Source organism: Sebastes umbrosus, chromosome 19 (assembly GCF_015220745.1).
Source record: "Sebastes umbrosus isolate fSebUmb1 chromosome 19, fSebUmb1.pri, whole genome shotgun sequence".
Classification (NCBI taxonomy): Eukaryota; Metazoa; Chordata; class Actinopteri; order Perciformes; family Sebastidae; genus Sebastes; species Sebastes umbrosus.
The window spans coordinates 16,144,684-16,163,232 of NC_051287.1; the positions used below are offsets into that span (position 1 = coordinate 16,144,684).

The 18,549-nt window shown below is 40.6% G+C and overlaps 1 protein-coding gene across 1 annotated transcript; it reads left to right on the plus strand.

Moving 5' to 3' along the window:
* Window positions 1-1,891: 1,891 nt before the first annotated feature.
* On the plus strand, window positions 1,892-18,529 carry LOC119477912 (ras-GEF domain-containing family member 1B-B-like). The gene is made up of 14 exons (XM_037752141.1): window positions 1,892-2,078; window positions 9,629-10,162; window positions 10,260-10,382; window positions 10,797-10,934; window positions 11,529-11,744; window positions 12,761-12,835; window positions 14,985-15,077; window positions 15,191-15,293; window positions 15,593-15,672; window positions 15,799-15,894; window positions 15,991-16,086; window positions 16,428-16,551; window positions 16,668-16,740; window positions 17,100-18,529. The coding sequence occupies exons 2-14, from the start codon at window positions 9,635-9,637 to the stop codon at window positions 17,131-17,133; spliced, it is 1,779 nt and encodes a 592-aa protein (XP_037608069.1). The 5' UTR covers window positions 1,892-2,078; window positions 9,629-9,634; the 3' UTR covers window positions 17,134-18,529.
* The last annotated feature ends 20 nt before the right edge of the window (window positions 18,530-18,549 follow it).

Consider the following 18,549-nt stretch of genomic DNA (forward strand, 5'->3'; position numbering starts at 1 on the left):
GAGATCTCGGATGTTGGAGCTTTCTACAAAAACACACACAACCAACAACACTTGATTAATCCGGCCTTCAACTGCATTACCACACAACGATAACAAAACTTTAACAAAAGAATAAATAAAGCCACACTAACCGACGTATTTTATATTAAAAATCATCCAAATGTGAAAGGGGATGCTTAACATAGTCACAAACCCACAGGGAATTATCGACCAACTCTGCAGTTCTCGTCAGTTTTATGGAGCAATGTAGTGACTTTTAGCTCACTCTGCAACAGACAGCTGTTTTCAGACAAAAAGCTCTGATATGCCCGCTTGCCCAGAATCAGATAACAGACTGACAAAGTTAGCAAATGGCTGGTGATCACAGTGAAACATTTAACAGTTAAAAGGTTAGATATTTTTTCTCAGGAGTTGGTGGAAACCAAAAGAGCTGAAAAAATATTATATAAATATATATTGTTAGGTGTCCAGAATGTGACTCAAGGGGAACGCTTCGGGATCCCCCAGTCAGAGCTGGTTAATGTGGCCCGGGAAAGGGAAGTTTGGGGTCCCCTGCTGGAGCTGTTGCCCGTGACACCGGATAAGTGGTTGAAGATGGATGGTTGGATGGATGGATAATATGTCAGATGTGTTTTCAGTTTGTTCCGTATCCAAATGAATGAATGCAGCTTTAAGCCAACAAAATGTCAAGAATTACCTATATATCGGACAGTTGATTTCAAGATGTCATCCGCCCCACTGCAGTCTGATTTCCATAGTGCTGAAATGAATGGCAACCTAAGACAGGTAGGAAAAAAAAAATTGTTGCAAATTACCTAATATACAAAAAAACAATGCTACAATAAATAATGCTTTAAGACTATTCTTGCACACTGTTTAATTCACTATCTGCTTAGATGGAGGGTTAACTAACGTTTTAGCAAGCTTACGTTACATCTGTGTGTTGTGTTGTAGCCAGGGAATGAAATTAGCACCTGCCACCTGCCAAATAACAGGGTAAATGTTGGCTGTGGCAGGTAAAAATTTCAGGCCACCTGCCACGATGGCAGATTCCTTATATTAAGAAATATTATTTTTTAAAAAGCAATTCCTAAATTAAAAATAATAATTAAGGTTACATGATCCATATTTCTAATGTCTTTTACCACTGACTCAGTGTTTACTAGGGGTGGACGAAAATATTGAAAATTGCAATAACATGTTTTGTGATACTGTATCTATCAATTCTCAAAAACTCTGTATTGAATTCTAATTAATAGTTTACATGCAAAGATTAACTAAGTCAATACCTTATTTTATTTGGAAAAGATATACGTTCATGTATATTTAGAGCGAGCAAGCGCGAGCTAGACACTGACTTTAGTTGACTGAACGTCCACAGGTGTCGCTGTTAACAAGCATTTCTGAAAGTTACAAACAGTCCCTTTAATTTTAGACCCTGGTTGTAGCTAATCCTGAAACTACTAGAGCAACTCTCATTGAAAGTGCTGCTTAAAGCCATTATTTACAAGATAACACGTTATAAACACAAAATAAAACAGCTAAGAAGCTTATACTCCCACAAACTCTTGACTTTGAAGTAACTGAGACCTACTTACAACCACACACACACACACACACACACACACATTCCGGGAGGAAACCTTACACCTTCCATATTTCAGCTCTCCAACAAAAACATTCACGGCCCCCTGGCTGCGGTGGAAGAAGAAAAGAATTCGAATGACGGGCCAGCACAGCCAATCAGAATCTCCGGAGAGTTCGATTTTTCCATTCCTCCACTGTGATTGGCCCGCGTCGCCCCCTAGAGGGACCCGCCCCCTGTGCTGTGATTGGTCGGTTTTCCCGGCTCTATGGAAGTCATTTGAATACGCCTCTCTTTGAGGCTCAGTACAGACACAGCGCTGCTGCTGCTGGTTCAAATTCACTCAAATATCAGGAGAGCTGAGAGACACAATGGAGGAGAGCACGGTGCAGACACACTGCTGAAAGACTGAAACACAGTTTGGATAGTTTTTTCTGCTTTTTTCAACTGTTTCTGCAAGTGAAAGATTGCATTGAGCTGCATCACATCAGAGGTAAGTTGTTCAGGGTGTGGATGATGGGCTTATTTATAAAGAGAATAAACTCTATTCTTGCTGGAATTAAGCTTCATGGTCAGAAACTTATTTTTTTTCTGAATGAAAATCTGACATATAACTCATGGAGACTTTTAATAGTAAGACATTTTACTTTACAAATTAACATAGACACAAACTTATTTACATATTTACAAGGTTTTGTTTTTATTGCATTCATGTATTTATCATCACTAAGTCCCAGATTCTTTACAAATAAGGTGTATTTCATGGCTTAATTTTGTTTCATTGCATTCATGCATTTAGCATCACTAAATTGCCCAGATGCATTGTAATGAAGGTTTATCTCATGGCTATAACAAACCTTATAGGCAGAAAATTAATTTAACTCAAAAAGCTATTGTTCAGTCTTGTGATATTTGAAAAAAAACAAACAAACATCATCCTCCCTCATGTCTATTTTCTCTCTCCTAGCTACATTTGTTGTTGTTATTGTTTACCACCCATGTGAGTTTATAATTAGGCTGCTGGCTGTCAGACACACACACAAACACACACACCCAACCTTACTCACCAGCACCTGTGATGGGACTGTGGTTACACACAGCATGACTTTTTCACAGTCAGCTTTTACTTTTACTGTGTTATGACTCAGTCAGAACAGAAAACCCATAATGTAGACCAGGCCTAGTGTGTGTGTGTGTGTGTTTGTGTGAAAGAGGGACTAACAGATTGTGTATGTGTCTATGGGGAAAAGAAAAAAGAGTGGGAGAAAGCGAGTGTACTTCTGGCCAAAACAGACTTTAAACAGCCTTATTCCCTACGCACACTTCTATATAAACCAATGGTCCCTTAACTTGCCTGAAATGAATGCCTCAATTTTCCCTGATGCTCTGCTTACATAAACCTCAAATTGAATGGTTTAACTTATTTAATGATTAACACAAAGGCAGCCTGAAGAACACAATCAACATTTTATGCTTCAACTGATCTAAAAAAATAGCTGTTTTACCTCTTAAAGTTACTTTTTTCAACTTTAAATCTTAATATAAAATGTGTGTGTTGTGAGAGAGTGGTGTTTGTAGGTTTATAGACAATAGAAAATGTGTGTGAGAGAGAGAGAAAAACCCCTTACACAAGCTTAGGTTGATTACATTCCCAGCAGCAGAGGAGATAATGGGTCTTTATCCTTTCTGACACTAGGTTAATACTGTACTAGCCTACCAGATCATACAAGGGACAGGTGTGCACTTCTAACCCTGTGGGTGTGTGCGCGTGGAGCCTACACACAAGGTAAATGCGTGATTGAATGCAGCGTGTGTGGGAATAATAGATAAAAAACAGGACCAGTAGTGGGTGAATTGTATCTCTCAAGCCAATCTGAGCACGGTGGTGTCTGTATCCGGCTCTGTTTGCCCGTCTATCAGATTTAGTTTGCAGGTGCAGGTTTTTTAAAGTGGTCACCAGGGTCCCCGGCGTCTGGTGTTTTGACAGCGGCTGAAGGGCCTCACCTAACTCCTTAAGATTACTCGAGCGTGAGCGGAGCGGTTTGTTCGAGCTCGTTTGGTCTGGTGATGATGATGCTTAAAGTCTGGTGGTCGCCTGAAAGTTTGAGTTTCAGACCTCAAACAAAAACTGTGGTACAGATTGTTTAAATAACAATCTTACATCGTACAAAGTGAAGGAAAACACAAAGGATTATGGGTATAAAGAGACAAATTCAGGTTCTTGTATACTTGGACAGCCAACAAGCATAAAATAACATCTTGACTCTGCCTGTATTCATCTGTTTATTCAGTAAATACAGACGGAGAAATGGTGCATTAAGAGAGTGGACTGAAGTAGGGCTGCGACTAACAATCATTTTCATTATCCATTAATCTGCAGATAATCTTTCTGATAAATGGATTGATTGTTTGGTCTAAAACAGTGGGCAACCGCTGGGTCTGAAAAGTGAAGCCAACGCCGAAGTGTCTTAAACTTGCATTCTCTCGAATAGCCAGTAGGGGGCGACTCCTCTGGTTGCAAAAAGAAGTCTGATTGTATAGAAGTCTATGAGAAAATCAGCCTACTTCTCCCTTGATTTATTACCTCAGTAAACATTGTAAATATGAGTGTATGGTCTCAATTGCTAGTTTCAAGTCTTCTTCAATACAGCATGATGTTCATTTAGTAAATTATGGTCCCAGTTAGAGTCAAATAGACCATAAAGCAGGGTACGCTTCAGGGCGTGGCTACCTTGTGATTGACAGGTCGTTGGCTGCCTAAAAATGTCTTATTCAGCATTTTATTTGGTTGTACTCAGCTCCACCCTCTCGTGTCACTTCTGGTTGCAAAAAAACAAGATGTTGACGGCCAAAATGCCAAACTCGAGGCTCCAAAACCATAGTCCACAAACTAATGGTTGATGCCACAGTGACTACGTCCTGAAACATACCCCTATATTCAGGGGTTTTCCTGCATAGAATTGGTCAAATTCTTTGCCACGTTCACAAAAAAACTGACCATTTCTGCAATAATACAAAGAGCGTTCAATTAAATGCACCACTACCAGCTGTATTTAAACAGCAGAATCAGTGCAAGGTGGTACTAGGTGAAAGGTAAGGATAATACACTACCTCATTAAAACCATTATTTTTTGTATTAGCATCATTCAGTTACCAACAAGATGTGGTGAAGAAGTCAGGTCTGATAGTATAAAAGTTTAGGCCACGTTTTCAGGTACATCCTCACAAAATTAAGATAAGACTGCTAATTAAGGCGTCATAGATTTATCTTATTGTGGCCTAAATGCCATTCTCAAATCAAGTACACTCCCTTCTCCTCCTACAGGAAGTAACAAATCAAAAGTTTGACAGTGAATCCTCTAAACGGCAGTGAGCGAGCCCTCCTTCCAGAGAAAGGTGGACTTACTTTGCTTTTCTTTGGTATTTAAGTGCTCTTGTGTAGGTTACTGGCCTCATCTTACCGTACAGGATTTCTGTGTACGGCAGTGCTGATTATTAAAGGGTTAACTCGTGTAACGTGTAAAACTTGTCGAGTGTGCAGCTCTGACAGAAACCACGAGTAAGTGATATGAGCTCAGCTTGGACTTTAACCTCATTTATTGTTACCAATAAGGCTGACTGTAAAGGGTTTCCCCTCAGACGTAACGCGCTCACACGCCTCACCTGCTGTTGCTTATTAGTGTCAAAGTACATTCGGTACAAACTAAGTAAGATTGCATTGCGTTGGCCTTTTACCACTCTGATAGGTAAATTGTTTTACAGGTCCTCTTATCAGGCGCTTTTCTCTCACGCCATGTGTCCACATTGTGTTAACCTAGTACGTGCTGAACTTTGTATGCATTTAAGTGCTTAAAGGCCTCAAATTTGATTACCAAAAGCAGGAAACAAATCGTCTCTTGTTCCTTTCAGCTCCTGTTGTTGTTAAGCATCAGGGGGTTTCTGCACTGACTATTATCAGGTCAGTGTATGTAGATGCTCTCTGGGGTCTGTTGGCTTTGAATAAGGACAAATTAGACTCACTAGGTTAGCTGCAGAAGGCTTGCACACTTAATGTTTTGTAGTCTGCTGTGTATGTATTGAGGTCCTTAAGCCACGTGTAGTTATATCTGCTTATGTCAATAACACGTGAGTTTCGATATGCCCCTTTAACAAAGTCCCCAACATTAATTCCTGTACCTTTAATTGCACTTAGCAAATAAAAAGTGTGGATTTATGGCGCCTGACTCCACAGTAGATGATGTCTGTCAAGGTGTAATAAGAGTTCACACCTTACAGAAGAATGAGTCTGCTTTATTTACTGGTTTGACTGATGTGAAAACGATACTGGGTTCGTGCAGAGACAGCGGCGTCATATGGGCCCGACGGTGGCAAGCAGAGTGTACGTGTGAAAGCTGCTGTTTGTGTCTGATCTGCTCTGATCTCTTCCCGGGGGTCTTTGTGCGGTTGTTAATGCCATGACAGGAGAGATAATACCTCTATTGTTGAAGACCTCCCCCCTCGTTCTATCCCCCCTCCCTCCTGTTATAACTGGCCTCTGCATAGCTGGGTGTACCTTTTTTTTTAAAACCACATTGTGTGATTTAGCAAAAAAAACAGTCTGAGTAATGTTGAAAGATTTGGGTTGTTTTCTGGAACCAACCGGAGTGAGGTTGGTCTTAAGCCATTGGCGCTTCTGCATGGATCCAAGGAAGGAAGCGAGTCCAGCTGCAAAACAAATTCCCCTAATCAATGTATTCCTGTCAGGGTTAGGGTTGTGTATCGGCGAGAATCTAAGGATACAATATCGTGATAATTAAATATATTGCGATATAGTTAGATACTGTAAACAAGGCGATATATTGCGATTTATTTAATCAAATTTGAGGGAAACTGTCATAGTATTAAGAACACACCACCATATGCATAAACCTAAATCAGAACAGTGGGATCTGGGATCTGCATTTCTTCCCAGGGTATGGTGTAACGAGGCTCCATTCACCATATTACAAAAGCCTTCATTCTCTACAACTGTCAGAGTACAATTTAGGATTATTTGTGTTGTGTCTTTGAAGCAGTTTGGACAAATTCCCTTGGTTTAAATCCATTAGCAGATGATATTTACCTGCAGCTCCATCAAACGTTCAATTATTTTTAACCTTTTGATGAATCAGGTCATGACATTTCCGGCACCAGACACACTGCACTGTTGCCATTTGTCAAACAGGAGATATTGTCTGTTGCCACATTACTAAACGGATGCCTGTGGCAAGGGAAAGGAAAGTGCACTGTAAAGCGTGCAATGCTTATAGAGTATTTTAAAAACGCTCAGTACGGGAGCACAAAGCTGTATCCTTGTGGTTTTGTGAGTACAATGTTCTAACAAAACTACAAATTTCTGCCTTTTCCCTGTATTTTTTATAACCACATCAAAACCCCTTCGTAAGGCTGCAATTTTTTCAAAGTTTACAAACAAGAGAATTTAAACAATGCCGTCAATATGAAATTATACTCGCAACGCCATCATTAAAGGCGTCCAGAGAGAGTCCAACCTATGATTTAGAGAGAGCAAAATATCAGTGCTGCAGCAGGGAAGCCACAAACTATCCAAAGGGTCAACTTTTCAGGAAGTCAGTCTGGAAAAACAAAGATTGGTTTTAAATTTTTAGACGTGTTTTTCTATCGAGTAAGGTCACCTTTCAGTGCAAACAGAAGCTTAGAGAATGAAAAACAGAGCGTACAAACTGGAGTAAATATAACTCAGTAGATATTCCTTATCTCAACATGACCACCAGAGCTTTTCCAGATTATATTATATCGTAACTTTAGGAAGGTAAAGCCACTGTAATCTTTTAACCGAGTTAGAAGGAAAACAGCAGGCAGAGATCACAGAGTTCAGAAGACGGGCTGGCACTGGACTGGCTTGCACTGGCACGGCGCCAGGCGCTGTGGTACACGGGAGTGTGTGTGTGTGTGTGTGTCGCTCAAGCCATCATTTGTTTATGTGTGACATGTGTGTGTGTTTGGATTATACCGGCATGGGGCTTGGCGCCATGGTGGACATGGGTGTGTGTAAGATGTTGGCTCAGGCAGACACTCCTCTGTCGGCGCTTCGATGGACAAACAAAAGTCTGCTGGATTCCTGCAGGGTTTTGTTTGCTGGCACAGTGTATTATGCGCATGTGTGTGTGTGCGTGTGTTTTACGCTGGCATGTGGTTCCTAGACAGACAACAGTAGCGGGATAAAGATGGCTCCAGAGTTAAAGCACGCCTTGGTGATGATCTGGGATCAGCTTACCTACCTCAAATCCAATTATCTACACCATTAAGGCAAAGAAAAAATCATTGGTGTCTTGAGAGCATCCATCTGTTGGCCTATTTTTTTCCCCTTCTGTCGCCCCGAATGCTGAAAAATTTGCTTCAAACACATACAATAGAGCAGGAGACAGAATCTGTGTTTGAAAACCTATTTGTAGAAAAAAAAACTTCACCAACAAACAACTTTTTAGAGAAAGTGAATTTCAAAAAGAAGGTATCTTTCAACAGTTTGAAGCCCAAAACGGTAAACCGAGGAGGGGTAAAATTATGTGATTAAGTGTAATTACTTTCACAGGCGCTTCTAAGTCTCTGCTTTGCGTGATCGAGTTGCTCAAACAGATATTTTCACAACACGCGGACGCAGATCAAACATCAACCACATTCCCAGGGTGTGAGGGGGGGGTTGTGTCATACAGTAGTGTAACAGCAGGAAAACTACATGAGACATTTGTAGTCTTGTTTTTGGATTCAGAGTAAGTAGAGTGACTTCTAATGTTGACTGAAAGATGGTCAGTCCAACAGCAGTGATTATTGGTGTTATTGGTGAATACCTAATGTAGAGAGAAAGTGTCATTTTTAACCTTAAAGCACGCTACACCACTTGTGTAGTACCATAATTAATGCCACTGCTGAAACTATTATAGAGATGCAACTAACGATTATTTTCATTGTCGATTAATCTGTCGATTATTTTCTCGATTAATCAATTAGTTGTTTGGTCTATAAAATGTCAGAAAATGGTGAAAAATGTCTACCGGTGTTTCCCAAAGCCCAAGATGACGTCCTCAAATGTCTTGTTTTGTCCACAACTCAAAGATATTCAGTTTACTGTCATAGAGGAGTAAAGAAACCAGAAAATATTCACATTAAAGAAGCTGAAATCAGAGAATTTTGATTTTTTTTCCTTAAAAAATACTCAAATCGATTATCAAAATAGTTGATTATTAATTTAATAGTTTAATAGCAGCTCTAAACTATTAATGAAATAATTTGATTAGCTGATCGAGAGAAGATTTAATCATCTAAATCATTTATCATTATGTGCTGGTTCTAGCTGGCGTGTGGCTTTGCTGCTTTTTAAATTAGTATAAATTGAGTACATTTCTGTTTTTTTTACTGTTGACTGTACAATAAAAGTGATATTAAGGATAAAGAAAAAAAGTCTTAAGCCACTCAGGGAACAGTCTACTACTTACTAGCCTTACTTTACTACTAAGATTAACTACTATAGATGTCAACTATTAAAATAATACTGTATATATATAATAATATTTTGATAATTGATTAAATGGTTTCAGTATATTTTTAATAAAAAAAGGTAAAAATTCTCTGATTCCAGCTTCTTTAATGTGAATATTTTCTCTTTTTTTACTCCCCTGTGACAGTAAACTGAATATCTTTGAGTTGTGGACAAAACAAGACATTTCAGATCTTTCCATAATAATTGCTATTTTCTTGTGAAATAATGGACAGTTTTATTCCTTCGGGTTGCCAAAATGATTCAAATCACTCACTCATGAATACATACTGTATTAAACATGAACAAGACGTCACAAGTGGCTTTGTTTTAGTTAAAAAGTTGGGAACCTCTGTGTTAGATCACTGTGGCAAAACGGCTTTATTTCCTCAGTTGATTGAGAAAATGCATTATATCATAAAACATATCAATATAATGCAAAAAATGACATAGATAGCATGATTTGATCCATAATGCCCACCTCTAACCTCCTCCTTGTGCCTTTTCCGCAGGTCATCATGCCTCCCACAACCCCGTATGCCGGGAAGTTCAGCTCCTGCGCTCCTTACGGCAACAACAACAACAACCACCCTCAGCCTCATAGCCCGTACCGCAACGGCGTCGCCCCGAATCCCGCGAAGGACAACGTCTACAACGGCGCCTACACTTCCACGGAGAACCCCTACGACGTACCGCAGCCTCACGGCTCGTACCGCACCTCCTCTGTCTCCTCCGCGACCTCCAAGGACCGCCACTACAACAGCAGCTGCGCGGTTTCGGAGAACCCGTACACCTCGCCGCAGCCTAACAGCCCCCGGCAGCACAGCACTTCCTGTCCCGGACGCGCGTACCGTCACACCAGCAGCACCAGCAGCGGCAGCGAGCAGTCTTCTCGGAACAACTCTGTCGCGGCGAAAGGCCGACGTTACGGACACGGCGTCACCGCTAGCTACGGGGAGATGTGTTACCACGACAACAGTTTGGTTTCAGCATCCCTCGAGGCGCTGATCCAGCACCTGGTTCCCACGGTTGACTACTACCCTGATGTAAGTGCCAGTAAAGTGCTCTAAATGTTGTGAGAAACACATTTTTTTAGTGGTTGTGAACAGAACCTGAGAGCTGTTGTTGTTTCCTCATCATCAGAGGTCGTACGTGTTCACCTTCCTGTTGAGTTCACGCCTCTTCCTGCCTCCGTACGAGCTCATGACGAGGGTTTGTCACCTGTGTGTGGAGCAGCAGCGGTCCGGAGACGCCCTGCTGGATAAGGTGGGCGGATTACACACACACATGCTCATACGCAGCGGCTATTATTTCTCTTCATTTCACTCTCTCTCCCACACAAACTCACACCCACCATAACATCGTCATACACTCTCACCCACAGACACACAAACAAACCACTGCAATTCTTTTTTTGGGAGAGAGGGCTCAAATCGACACAAGGGAAATAAAAATGAAAAGGAAAACATTTAATGGGGACAATGAAGTAAACAAAACGGACAAATAACAGCAGCATATTTGTGTCAGAAAGACAAACCACTGCTGTGGCTACTTCTGTGCCGTTTTGAAAGGTTTTGATTTTTTATCCTCAAGACCGATTATGTCCGTAAATGCTATACAGTTATATAACGTCTACTTCGGTGACACTCAACATGCTATGTGATGTTTTTTTTTTTTTAGATCCGTTTCCGCGAGGTGGCGCCTAAGCTGGTGCAGCTGCTGACCGAGTGGACGGAGACGTTTCCGTACGACTTCAGAGACGAGAGGATGATGCGCTGCCTCAAGGACATGACGCACCATGTGGCCCGAGGGGACGAGGTCAGTGTCGGTGTCTACCGTAGTTACATTTCAGAACAGTTTTAAAGGGCTAACTAGGCAAACTAACTAACTAACTGATCGATGCAGCGGTAGACCAAAAACCTGCGAGGTAAAACGACCGTTTTTGTGAATGGAGTCTGGTTTGGTGGCTTTGAAGAAAGCCATATAATCTGGATATAATGGCTTCAGATCCATAGATATGAAACAGTTAGATATCTATGTTCAGTTGCCTGTCGGAAAGAGCTGTCTGATGTCAAGGTATAGCAGTGAAAATATTCTAAATATAGCGTACACTTTAACATGATATTGATATTTTTTAGGTGGCTTTTTAGGTTTTTTGCTGCTCCCGGGCAAATGTGTAGAGGTGAATTTGTAGCAAGAGAGATTGGCGGGTAATGACGAGTCTTTGACTTCTGTTGACCTCTCGGCCCAACAGCAGCGGCCTAAATCCAGTCATGAGTCATGAGTCTGGTTGCCAGACTCATGAAGTAAATCCGCAAAAAAACTCTTTACATTCGTCATGTCGTAGTGATTCTCGTGTTAGTCAAAGTCCTATTTTGAGTAACGTATCTAACATGGGTGTCATTCTTCCAGTACTCGTGGCGAGCCATGCAGCAGATGACCCAGCGGCTGATCAAACGGCTGTCTGCCCTCGGACAGTACGAGGAGGCCGTCTCCGCGCTCAACGCCGTGGCGACGGAGCGGCCCGCCTCCCTGAAAAGCAAACAGGCCTCGGGTCAGCGGAGCGACGTGATGAGCGTGTGCGACGACCCCTTCATCCTCGCCCAGCAGCTCACGCACATCGAACTGGTAAGAAGAGATGATTGGGACTCTTATTTTGGAATAACGTCTCCTGTGTAAACATCTGTTGTGAGGATTTGGAGGCAAAGCTGCAGTTGTGTGTCTGTGATGAAACATTTTTATGTCTTGACGTGTGGTCTTTTTAACTCTAAATCTAAATTTAGTGAATTTATCATCTTGGGTGGTGTAAAAGCAATGTTTAAGAACACACTTAATGAAAACAGTTTAGTTGCCTCTTTTTCTCTCCGTGTCCCGCTCATGTGTTGACTTATTGAATATTTTGTTTTACGATTGTTATTTCTTGGGTTTTATTGTTTTCCCATAAACCCCTTTGTGTGGTCTGTTTTGCTGCGGCGGTGCATAATGGAAAGTTTATTAAATACTGTCATTTTATATGAAGCTAAATTGCTTTCAGTCCTAATCTTTAAACTACTTTTCGGCGCACATTTTTAAGTAGCTGTCAGTGTGTTTCTTTATGTATAACATTTTTGTTTTGTAATGACCTTTTATGAAAGTTAGAGCTCTTTTTTTCTTGTACATCTTCCTCCGGGAATGGAGTTAGCTCAGTATTTTTGCTCAGGACTTTTACTGTAGTATTGCTACTTTTACTTACGTAAAAGATCTGAATACTTCTTCCACCACTGGTATTGATACTTTTCTCAGTAGTCTTAGCGGAAAAGGAAAAGGCTATTAAGGGGTACCTTGATTTATTTCCCATTTCTTGCACGGATGAATGTACTTGAGTTGGATTCAAATATTGGCGTTGCATCGGTCTCCTTGGACCCATAATCCCTTTTATATTGTGTTTTTTACAAAGATTACTTTATGTTCTCACTCCTGAGCTCTTCTTCCGCGCAAATTACATTTTTTTCATGTCTTTTTTGTAATCAAGCATCTCTTTTTCCTCGTACATCTCGATCATCATTTTTCTTTTATTCATCTCCCTCTCTTCTTGATCGTCTTCCTGTCATATATTACTGTCGTTATTGTCCTGATTGTTTCCTTTCCCTGTTCTCTGCCACCAGGACAGACTGAGTTTTATCGGTCCCGAGGAATTCATCCAGACGTTCGCCATGAAGGATCCTCTGGAGAACCACAAGGTACAATTGAGTTTCAGTTTTGCATTATCCCAAACACGAGACAATTAGACATTAAACAAACGTAGTTCTTGGATTTAACTTCATTTGTTTGTTGTCTTTTTCCCCTCTAATATTTAATGTTTCCGATTCCAATTACTTGTGAATTATTAAAGCTGTCTTTCTACTACAAGATTCTATGGGTGATTTCACAAAACCATTCAAGTTAAACAAACTCTTTCCAGTCAGAAGTAGCAGACAGATGAATGTAACTGCTATGGTCTGCTGCATACAGCTTTTTCCTTGTAAACACGGCTTCACAATACAGCAACATCAACATCAAAGAAAGAAATGATATAGAAAAGCCCCAAATTGTAGTCATTTTTTAAGTCCATCCTGTACTCTCTTATTATTTGATGAAGTGTCTTCGTTCTGGGTCTGCTTTGAGTGTAATTTGTGGTCTGCTTCAGTTAATTTGCTTTAAAAGCCACATGAAAGATCCTGCTGGCAGATTTTTTTTAATGTAGCTTTTGAAAACGCATCAAACACGGTATGAAAGAGCCATTCTGCGTACGTCTGTAAGTGTATCTGAAGGGCTCTTTCCCTCCTAAGTGGTCCTGTGAGTCAGCTGAAGGGTCGCTTTCAATCAGCACCGCCAAGAACAAGCTTTCAGCCGCTGCTTGCGACCGAGCTGCTTTTAGGTCCTCACCGGCGCTGCGGCGGTTATATAAGACCCACTTTGTGTAAAAGAGCGGTTGAGTCAGCGTAAGGGGTCCTGAAGTGTAAAAAGAGGGGAAGTTTGGAGTGGAGTGGGCTGCCGGTGTTGTGTAAGCGTTTAATCGAGCCGTGGATCTGCGGGATTACATCATCACAGCCAAGTCAAGTTTATTTATACAGCGTGTTTCTAATGCGTATTTATATAAAAAGGGCCCCTTGCAAACAGGTTCACCACCGCGTGTTTCACAGAAAACCAAAAGCAGGTGGAAATGAGATTGAAATAACAACAGACACGTCACAGACTCCGCTGTGAAGGCTGACAGGTCGTGTGGGTGTGAAGCCTGTCAAGATCCATTAGCAAAGGAAATTACAGAGTAGCAACAGTCTGCGTGTATTTCTTCTTTTTTGAAATATAAAACAATTTATGGGATACTCTTGAGAAGAATATCATAATCAAAATTAGTTTTTTTAGGTTTTGTTATAGAAAGATGAAAATAACAACGTGCCCAAAATGCCAAAAAAGTAATTAAAAAAAAAAGATTACAAAAAATCTTAAGGTCCACTTACTAGCTTTTCATGAAGCTTTCATCTGCATCTTCCTGGTCTTCCTCTGTGTTAGCTCAGCATTTGCATTTGTTGTGTATTAATCAGTGGTAGAATGTAACTAAGTACATTTACTCAAGTACTGTACTTTAGTACAATTATGAGGTACTTGTACTTTACTTGAGTATTTACATTTTATGTTATGTTTTGACAGCAAATATTGTACTTTTTACTCCACTACATTTCTTTGACAGCTTTAGTTACTAGTTACTGTACATATTCAGACATTATGATGTATTATCACAGGTTAAGTTACCCAGCAGTACTTCAAATCAGCTCCACCTTTACCAGCTGCAACATTAAAGTGATGTACACATACATCACTAATTATAATTCAATAATATGATATACATTATTCCGAAATAGGCCATTCTGCATAATGAGTAATTGTACTTTTGATATTTTAAGTATATTTTGATGCTACTACCTTTGTTCTTTTACTTAAGACTTTAAAGGCAAGACTTTTACGTGTAACAAAGTATTTTTTACAGTGTAGTATTGCTACTTTCACTCACGTAAAAGATCTGAATATTTCTTCCACCACTGGTATTAATACTTTTCTCAGTAGTCTTTGCGGAAAAGGAAAAGGCTAGTAAGGGGTACCTTGAGTCATTTATTTCCCCTTTCTTGCACAGATGAATGTACTTGAGTTGGATTCAAATATTGGCGTTGCATCGGTCTCCTTGGACCCATAATCCCTTTTATATATATATTTTTTTTCTGAGGTTTACTTTATGTTCTCACTCCTAACAATAATGACGTACTGACAGAAACATGATTTAACACAAACAAATGTATCCTTTTCATGCTTGTATTTTGACCGTGTCATCTGCTTCCTTTTTTTGTTTTTTAGGGTTTCTTCCGGAAGCGCAAAACCAGTAACCTGGAGGCTTACGTCAACTGGTTCAACAGGCTGAGTTACATGGTGGCCACTGAGATCTGTATGGTACGTATGTTTTCTTAAAGGAACAGTTCAGAAATATCTACGTGTACAAACGCCAGAGCTCTTGTTGTTCAAAGAGACTTTGATTCACTTCCTGTTGCGTTCTGTCATTACAGCCAGTGAAGAAGAAACACCGAGCGCGGATCATAGAGTTCTTCATTGACGTGGCTCAGGAGTGTTTCAACATCGGCAACTTCAACTCCCTCATGGCCATCATCAGTGAGTATTCGACAGAAACTCGCACACAGAAACTCACTTAAAATAGCCCCGCCCCTCCACACTGTTCAACTTACAGGTGGATTCTGGGGGACAAAAGTGCATTGTGGTTCCCACCATTTCTTTGTAGAATAGCCAACAATCAAATTCAATAAAGTCAACAGATATAGTGCCAGTTGGAGTTTAGGCTCAATGATATACAAACTGAGTTATTTGAGGCCTGACGCGGTCTAGCCTGCTCACTTTCTTAGGTCTGTTTCTGTAAATGTGCTGTATACTCACACTTTCTCTGTCTTTTTTAGCCGGGATGAACATGAGTCCTGTTGCCAGACTGAGGAAAACCTGGAGTAAAGTCAACACTGACAAGTTTGAAATCCTAGAGGTAAGGAAACACGCATGAATCCCTGGTTTTATATTGTATTTTGAATAGATTTTTAAATGTTCTTAGTGTGCCCAAACTTTGTGCATGCACGTATGATCAATGTCTGCTCCGTCTGACCTCATCCAGCACCAGATGGACCCGTCCAGTAACTTCAGCAACTACCGCACCGCGCTCCGCGGCGCCACCCAGAGGTCTGAGACCGCACACAGCAGCCAGGAGAAGGTAAGCGACCACACGGGAGTCTTTAACTGTAGAAAGAAAAAAATGTCACAAATATAAAATGTCTATTATAAACTTGCTGTCGTCTCTTTCCTCCAGATTGTGATTCCTTTCTTCAGTCTCCTCATTAAAGACATTTACTTCCTGAATGAAGGCTGTGCCAGCAGGATCACCAACGGGCACATCAACTTTGAGGTCAGTCCACAATTTAAGAAATCGATTTTAAAATGAATGATGACTCAAATGGTGTTTTTAAAAATTAGGAAACAATGTTATAAGCTCATTTAAACACAGTAAGATTTGCTCATTCACTGTGAAATGATGTAACTAGCTACACATGTGGTGTAATGGCACCCTCTTGTGGCTAAAAAGAGCAATACAGTTTCCCTCTTTTCTTTTCAGATGACAGTAAGAAACTATAACAACTGTTCTATATCTTGCCGTGCATCATGATCTCAATGGTTTTTGTGTATTTCCTGAATCTGCAAAAGCCGGCCAGATGTAATTAATTAAGTCTGTTGTCACTGTCTCCACAGAAACTCTGGGAGCTTGCGAAGCAGGTGAGCGAGTTCCTGGTTTGGCGTCAGGTGATTTGTCCGTTCGACAGAGAACGCCGGATCCTCCAGTACCTCGTCACCACGCCTGTCTTCAGCGAAGACGGTCAGTATACGATTATAGTCCTCCGCATTAATCCAATCGCATATAAATCGCCGCACGACTCTGTGTGGTCACCGAGTGAGAGAACAAATCAAACTCGTCTTGTTTTATCGCCGCAGAGCTGCACCTGTCCTCGTATGAGAGCGAAGGACCTGAGAACAACATGGAGAAAGACAGTCGGCGGTCTCTCAGGTGGGTGTACAGACACTTGCATACACTCAAAACGATCAAACCACCTCAACAGTAACATATTAAATAGGGCTGTGTCAAAATGTGTGCTCTGGCCTACACATCATATTCTACAAACTTAAGAAAACATCTTTGTTTGGTATGGATCCCCGCAAAAAATCACACCTTAATCTTTTTAATATGTTTTTTCAATGAAAATGAGAAACGTGATGTAAAAATGATCATTCCCTCTAATGTCGCAAATCATATCCCAATTGCAATATCAGTCAAAACAATCGCAATTAGATATTTTTCCAAAATGTAATCTAATAATATTAAATGAATTAACATAATAACGCGATAATCTGTGTTGTGCTCTACAGATCTTCCCTTCTGCATCGAGAGAATCGCTCCTAAGACGACGACGACGACAATCTCCTCTGCTCTGCAGACTTGTAAATGAACGAGGTATATTTTCAAGCTACAGGTTCCTCCATATTATTTTATGGACACATTTTTTTACACTCCCTTGGACAACAAACGCAGCTGGGGGCCCATATTCTCACAATATGTGGGCTTTGAGCTCACACAAGGAGAATCAATGATTTATAAATCAAATACTGTAAGAATCCTTGATGAAATTCATTAGGTGCCAAAGGACTTCAGTTGTGATTCCCAGGGAGAGCTCCGATTTGGATCATTAACTGTGCTTCTTCTTCAACATCAGCTCTGTCCAAGGCACTCAAGACAACTGCAGAAGTAGTCAAACATGTGGATTTTGTTTATATCTCCAGTGGACCTCTATCATGGCGCGAAGGACTCAAACTATGGAAGCGGAAAGGGCCGGTTTTGTCTCCAAATGAGACGGATAATGGACCCGATTGGTTACAACATTAGCACTGCTTCTCTGCGGGACACATCCTGGCTGTCGGAAACCACAGACAGAGAGAGGAGAGGTGCACTCTGAAAGGAAGATCATCGATTCGTATTATAAATAACAGGCTAACAACTGCTTTTAGAAGTGGTGTTGTCGGCAGTGTTGTTTTGTCGAGTGCTCGATCATAGTGACAACATCGTGAGCAGCAACTGCACCACATCCTGTCCATTTATCTCTCAGTTTGCACACAGCATCAATTTCCGGGTCATTCGAGCCTTTGATTTAATTTAAACCCATAATGCATCAGCTACATACTCCCAAACGCATTTTACGGACGCTGCGTTCATCAATCACGCTATTTGGTTCTAAACATTTTGTGATGTGATGCAGAATTGTGCGAGTGTCAGCAACATTAGAGTTAAATCAAATGCACTTCAGTGGGTTCTCTTGTATTGTACTATAGGATTGGCTGACTCCTATTTTAAGGCGTCTTTCTATACAGTATTAAATTGTATTTTGTATCAGAAGGTTAAAAAAAGTTGTTTTTTTTCTGTATGTACTTTCTCTGAAGTTTCACCGTGAGCTTGTTGCTGGTTGGCTGGCTCTGTGTTGGTAAGCTATTTTTGTTAATACACCAGTTCATGTATGATAAAAGAAGTGTTTGGGGTCTGAATGGAGCACAAACTGATGTGTGTATGTGCAGCTTAGATACAAACAGGTAGCTGATGTGATCCTTAAAATCTGCTTACGAGTGAACGTGATGCTGTGTTATGTTTTTTTTTTTTTTTTTTTTAAAAGCTCATTTTATAAGTGTTTTCTCATATATGCTTTTACTTGTGTGTATCATGTTTGTGTTACCGGTCAGGGTACTTGTACTGAAGGTTTTTGTGAAAAGAGAATTATATTTTTTTCTTTCAAATAAACAAAATAACTGAATAATGTGTTCTTTGGTTTTG

Excerpts from the sequence above, each read along its gene's own strand:
- LOC119477912 (XM_037752141.1), top strand. The coding sequence starts at position 9,635 with ATGCCTCCCACAACCCCGTATGCCGGGAAGTTCAGCTCCTGCGCTCCT. Across the intron at positions 11,745-12,760 it reads AGCTCACGCACATCGAACTG|GACAGACTGAGTTTTATCGG; the intron begins GTAAGAAGAGAT and ends CTCTGCCACCAG. Across the intron at positions 15,294-15,592 it reads CTCCCTCATGGCCATCATCA|CCGGGATGAACATGAGTCCT; the intron begins GTGAGTATTCGA and ends TGTCTTTTTTAG.